General features: G+C 39.8%; 1 protein-coding gene across 1 annotated transcript in view; it reads left to right on the forward strand.

The window, feature by feature from the left end:
- LOC121281425 overlaps positions 1-6,300 on the forward strand; it is an 84,611-nt gene extending 78,311 nt beyond the window's left edge. Inside the window, exons 13-14 of the mRNA XM_041194370.1 lie at positions 488-614; positions 6,275-6,300. Of these exons, the coding sequence (XP_041050304.1) occupies positions 488-614; positions 6,275-6,300 (153 nt within the window). The remainder of the gene's footprint in view (positions 1-487; positions 615-6,274) is intronic.
- Positions 6,301-6,940: the final 640 nt, after the last annotated feature.

A 6,940-nucleotide genomic window follows, 5' to 3' on the forward strand; every position in this document is an offset into this window, starting at 1 on the left:
GCCTAACAGATCTGCATTTGGGAAAAGTATATACATGTCTCAAACGGTTACATATATAAATAACATAAGGTTCCCTGTAAACCATCCATATCTCCTCAATTGTGTATGATTGCATGGAAAGGAAATATTTCAAACCCTTGGCACTGATTGCTGTATTTGAGGAGTAACTTGGGCTGAAAGGCATGTTTTCAATTTTTGAATGCATATCTTGTGATTATTCAAAATTTTATGCATTATCAATGTTATAAGTTCACTAATATGAAATATAAAAAAATACAATGATTTCTTGATTTCAACCAAGGCAGGGGATTTTAGCTGGTGTAGTTTATTGCATGATACACAGTCTTCACAATTCATGCAAAACTAATAAGTACCGGGAACAGATGATAAAACTCTGACCACCAACATAACCACTGGGAGTAAAGTACCTTTGGACATTGAAACTGACTTGAAAAATCATTTTTATTCTTGTTTTTGTTCTTGCTAGAGACTAAAACAACAAGATGTAGTACCCATTTGTAGCATCATCCTTGCTCCTGTGTGTTACCGACCATCTAAAGTTTGGCAATGTGAACATATGCAACCTTGGACAACATTTGAAAATGCACCTATAGGTAAATGACCCAAAATGTCTAGTTTTGCTATGCCTATTTAACCAGGATTGTTTGCATCCTTCCTCTGAAACCATCTAAGTGAATCCTAAAAGTTAAGGCCAATTATTTGGACTCACTAACACTTTAAAACATTTAGGGTGGATGAGCAGCACATGCCATAATGCCAGATGAGCCCTTCCATTTGGGTGTGCAGTCAAAAATATAATTAGCTTGTAAGTTACCCTGCAGCTGATGCCATGTCAAGCTTGAAGCTTGCATCGAACAAATCCACTATTCTGACTTAGTTTCTAGAATTGGCAAATTGTTCAGATTAGATTTTTCTATCTACATCTAATTTATTTTTTATCTCATATAAAATGGTTTACCAGCACTCTTGGCCTTAGTTTATATTCTGATTCAAGACTCTCTGCATTTGAGTAATTAGTATCATTTTGAATGTGAGATATCAGTCAAACACAAGCTAATGATTTTTGTTTTTCTTATCTCCTCCTCAAGGCTATAACCTTATGATTGGTTTTAAAGACAGCAGCCAACAAATCAAAAGTATTTAATTTTGTCATATTTAATAATAGTATTGATGACTTCATGCGGTGTTATGGACTTGCACATAGTTTTTTTTTACAGTAATGATAGTGTTGGAGGATATTTCTGGGTTCTCAATAAGTAAAGGGATAAGTGATTGCTTCTTACACCACAGGTTATGGTGCTGGTGTTTCATAGAACCCATCTTACTTCTCCCTTTTTTTATATTCACAGGAACCTCTATTTTGTTACAAACTTTTTAAATAAAAATGTAACTAACCTATCTGCAATGGTTTCCAAAGAAATGTAATCTGGGGCTAAACTAACACTGAGGAAAAATGCAACATAATGCAAGAACACATTAAAAAATGCAGACTGGGCAGTTAAGTGGCAAGTGAAAACCTAGATAAATGTTAAGTGATGCACTTTGGTAAAAAAATACAGAAACATCATCTACACCATATGTTGGATCCTGGTCACTAGTTTAGTTGGACTAACGGATCTGGGTTGCATGCTTGTTTCAGGATAGTTGAGTTGGTACCACAGACGGAGAAGATCAACAAACAGTTCTTATGTATTCTGTTTATTTACAAAGGAACGCAGCAGCTACACTTGTGTGCTTCCAACTCAAACCCTGTCTCTACATTACAGACTCTAACTCTAGACTACTGACTACAGAGGTAGCCTGTGCTACTCTGCCATTGAATGTTAAGATCATGGGATCTTCTATTATACCATTCTTCTTAAAGGTATATTACACATCAGATTACCACACCATATAAACTAAATGGGGTAGAAGAGCATAGGGCTCTAGGAGTACAGGTGAATAGATCTTTATTAAAACAGCATTGGAGGCCAGCAAAGCAATTAAATATACTAACAAAGCACTAGATTTATTCCTAGGGGTATAAAATGCAAAAATACTTGTATAGAGCCGTGGTTGGGCAAGTTCTGATCACCATGCCATTAAAAAAAACATAGAAGTACTGGAAAAAGCTGCAAAAGAAATGTACAAGGATGGTACCAGAACGGAGAGATTATAACTATTGAGAAATATTGAAAAAGTTGGTACTTTTTCTTTAAAGACGGAGATCTTTAAAATTGTGAATGGGTTAGACAGAGTAGACCTGAAGAGATTGTTTCCACTTGTGGGACAATCCAATACTAGGAGCAATGTGTACAAGATAGTTACTAATAAATCCAATAGGGAAAAGAGAAATTTCTTCACTCAGTGGTTAGAATGTGGAACTCATCCAGTAAGTGGTTGAGGAAAATAAGTTGCACGCTTTCAAAAGGAAAGCATACGAGTGTAAGAGAAAAGGAAATAGAAAGATATGCTGAAAGGTTGAAACTAGATAGATGGAATGGGAGGAGACTCATGCAGAGTATAAACACCAGCACAGACTAGTTGGGCCAAATCGCCTGTTTCTCTGCTGTTTATTCTGTGTAAAAGCAATCAAGGAATATGTGTCAGTATGATGACTATTATACCCTTCTGCATGGACTTTATTTGTACACCAGGACTATTAGAGTTCTGCAGTTAATGTTCACTTTAATGCTGAAATGCTTGCTTATCTAGTCTGTGACACCTACTTCCTACAACCAGGGACCATGTTGTGGTTGTTGCAGGCCAGTCACCTCAATTTCAGGACACCACTGCAGGAGTCCCTCAGGTAGTGTCCTATGTCCAACCAGCTTCAGCTGCTTCATCAATTACCTTCCCTACATAAGATCAGCAATGGGCATGTTTGCTATTATTGTACAATGTTCAGCATAACTCGTGGCAACTCAGATACTGAAGCAGTCCGTGTCCATATGCATCATGACCTGGACAACATTCAGGCGTGGGCTGATAAGTGGCAAGTTGCATTTGTGCCACACGAGTGGGAGGCTATGGCCATCTCCAACAAGAGAGAATTCAACCATCTCTCCTTGACACTCAATTGCATTACCGTCACTAAATACCCCACTATCAATATTGTGGGGTTGCTACTGATCAGAAACTGAACTGAACCAACCAGTGTGTCTAAAAGAGCAGGTCTGAGGCTGGGAATTCTGTAGGGAATAACTCATCCCCTGACTCCACAAAGCCTGCCCATCATCTACAAGGCACAAATCAGGAGTGTGATGGAAAACTCTTCACTTATCTAGATGAGTTCAGTTCTAACAACATGCAAAACGCTCAACACCATCCAGGACAAAGCAGTCCACTTTATCAGCAGCCCATCCACCACTTTCAACATTCACTCCCTCCACCACCAATGCACAGTGGCAACATTGTGTACCATCTATAAGATGCACTGTAGCAATTCACCAAGGCTCCTTTGACAGCACCTTCCAAACCCGTGATCACTACCACCTAGAAGGACAAGGGCAGTCGATGCATGGGAATACCTACATCTGCAAGTTCCCCTCCAAGCCACACGCCATCCTGAATTGGAATTATATCGCCATTCTTTCACTGTTGCTGAGTTAAAACCCTGGAACTCCCTTCCTACAGCACGTGGACAGCAGCAGTTCAAAAGGTAGCTCACCATCATCTTCTCGCAAGCAATTAGGAATGGGCAATAAATGCCAGCCAAGCCAGTGATGCCACTCCTGGGAAAGAATTTTTTTTTAAATGCATTGTTAAGACTTCCTTTATAGATTCTAGCACCATTCTGACAACTAATGTCATGCTAACTGACTTATAGTTCCCTGTTTTCTCTCTCCCTCCTTTCTTGAACAACAGTATTACATGTGCCAACTTCCAATCTACTGGGCCCATTCCAGAATCTAGGAAATTATGGAAAATTGTAGCCTGTGCATCCAATCTCTCTGTAGCTATCTCATTTAGAACCCTGGGATGCAGCCCATCTTGTCCTCGTGATTTGTTGGATTTTAGTTCCTTGAGTTTCTCCAGTACTTTTTCTCTGCTGATATCGGTTACCTTAACTTCCTCATTCTTTTTAGCACTTAGGTTGCCTCCTATTTCTGGTATGTAATTTCTGTCTTCTAATTTGAAGACAAAAAATATTTGTTCTCTGCTTCTTGCTCATTCTCTATTATAATTTCTCATGTCTCTACTTCTAGGAGACTAACATTTACTTTAGCTACTCTCTTCCTTCTTTATATACTTATAAAAGCTCTTACAATCTGATTAGTTTGATCTCGTATTCTATTTTTTCCCCTTTTTATCAACTTTTTGGGTCTATGCTAGTTTCTAAAACACTCCCAATCCTCAAAGTTGCTACTATTCTTTGCAACATTTTAAACCTCTTCTTTTAACCTAATACCATCGTTGACTTCTTGAGTAAGCCATGGATGGAATTCATGCAGATTTGAAACGTCAGCTCTGTTTCTCTCTCCACAGATGCTGCTAGACTTACTGAGTATTTTTCTAGCATTTTTTGTTTTTGTTTCAGATTTCCAGCTTCGCAGTATTTTGCTTTTAAGCCATGGATGGACCTCTCTTAAATAAAAACAAAGTGCTGGAAAAACTCAGCAGGGTCTGGCTGCATCTATGGAGAGAGAAACAGGGTCGATGGGCTGGATTTTGCCGTCGGTGAGCAGGGGGCGGGGCCCGCTCGCTAACAACAAAATGACGTCGGGGTAACCCCCGATGTCATCCCGCCCCATTTAAATTTTCAGGAAGGCGGGGGCACAGCGAGATCAACTGTCCGCCCACCGACCTGTCATTGGCCAATTGAGGCCATTGACAGGATAATTAAAACAATTAAAGGCCCTGGTCATCCAACCTTAAGATTGGCGTGCAGGTCAGGAGTCCCAGAGGGCTTCTGAAAAAACATGAAACCTCATCCACTAGTGGGATGAGGTTTCATGTAGGGTTTAAAAAAGTTTATTAAAGTTCAGTAAAATTTATTAACGTCCCATCTCGTGTGACATTGTAACATGAGGGGGACATGTTAAGGATTTTATTATTTTTCTATTTTTAAAGTTTATACAGCTCTCAGCAATCTCCCTGAGGCAGCACTTAACCTCAGGGAGATGTGTGCTCTTTCGTGCACATCCCACCTGGCAGACGTCACATGGGCAGGCCTTAATTAGCCCGACTTAAAATGGCGATGGGGCCCGCTTCTCCGGCAGGGATTGGCTACTCACCCACCGGAGATTGGTTCAGGCCTGCCCACCCGACAGGCAAAAAATTCTGCCCAATGTTTCGAGTCCAGCATGATTCCTCTTCAGAATTGAAGAGGGGTAGGTCACTGAAGGATTTTATGCTGTTGGAAAGGGGAGGGGGTGGGGGGGAGAGGAAAGTGGAGCAAAGAAGAAGGTCATGGATAGGTTAGAGGGTGGGAGAGATTAAATGACAAAGATGTCATGGAAAAAAAGGCAATGGAGTATGATAGTATTAAAGAAACAAAGCATTGCTCCAGACTAGCTGGTCATAGCAGAATAAAGGTCAGTGCTGTCTGAAAGCAAAAACAAGAGAACAAGATACAAACTGGCACCTGGTGGGGAAAGAAATTCTAAATGGGGGACTGAGTTCACAATCTGAAGTTGTTGAACTCAACATTGAGCCTAGAAGGATGTAAAGTCCCTAATCGGAAGGGGAGGTGCTGTTCCTCCAATTGCAAGGGTGATGGATGTCCAGGTGGGGGGAAATGGGGGGGAAAAGGCAAATGACCTGTGAGGGACGTGGGTGACCTCTGGCTGGTAGCTCTCAGAGATGGGACATCTGCCCCGTAACAGAGTGCATTAGGGAATTGCCCCTGTTGGAGCTGGAACCCTACAGCAGCAGGAGGACTGCCTAAGTGGGACTTAATCCCAATGGGACTCCCAGAAATGGCCATGATGGGGCTGCCACCGGTTCTCCAGCTGCAGGACATGCCAGCTGTCTTGATCATTAAATTTCACCCAGAGTTAATATTTCAGGTGATGAAAGGTCATAGACCTGAAACGTTAAATCTGTTTTTCTCTCTCCAAAGATGCTGCCTGACCTGCTGATTATTTCTGGACGGGATTTTACAGCAGCAGGATTTTACATTCCTGCAGAAGTCAATGGAGTTTAGAAAGGCTCACCACATTTTACGGCCCCATCCCCACCATGATGGGGCTGTAAAATTCCAGCCAATGTTGATTTTGTTGAATATTTTGAGACTTTTTTCATATTCTAACTTTGTTTCTTTCTCTTGCAGACATTATTATTGATTTGTCTAAATGAGTGTGCCTGCTGAAGATTTTAGAAAATCTATATTGTATCTGTCGAACTCTGGAATCGTTTTCAAATTAATTTTCCAGTAAATAAAATAAGTCAATGTTTAATTTAACCATGAATGATTTTTTTAAAAAATTCTAGTAACTGCTTAATGTATGTATGAAATAAAAAATATTTAATGTTTATTTGTGTAATGAAAATGTTTAATACTATTTTTCCATGTTTAAATTGAAAATTTGTTTCTTACATCAATATTTGAAAAAATCTTCTAATTAAAGTTGCAAAGATTTCTAGCTCCCTGAATGGAGGTCCAGACTGATGAAAGTTAGGCAACTGGTTATAGATATTAAATACTAATGTAATCTTGCATGATGCCCTCTACAGTGATGTTTATTTGGGTGTCAGCAGAAAAAAAGCAAAAGAATTTGATCTAACCATTAATAGGTCTTATAATGTTTCCCTCTCTTTCAGCTATCCAAATGTATGTAATGGTCTGTTAAAGATTTTGCATTACTCAGCAACTAGATACCAGACTGACTGCCCCATTTTTCAAACTTTTATAGTTCTCTGTCCAAAAAGTACCTGCTCTCTGCTTGCTGACTTGCATCAACAGCATAGTTCAAATTGATCTTGCTGTGGAAGATAG

The sequence above is a fragment of the Carcharodon carcharias genome, chromosome 8 (genome assembly GCF_017639515.1).
Source record: "Carcharodon carcharias isolate sCarCar2 chromosome 8, sCarCar2.pri, whole genome shotgun sequence".
Classification (NCBI taxonomy): Eukaryota; Metazoa; Chordata; class Chondrichthyes; order Lamniformes; family Lamnidae; genus Carcharodon; species Carcharodon carcharias.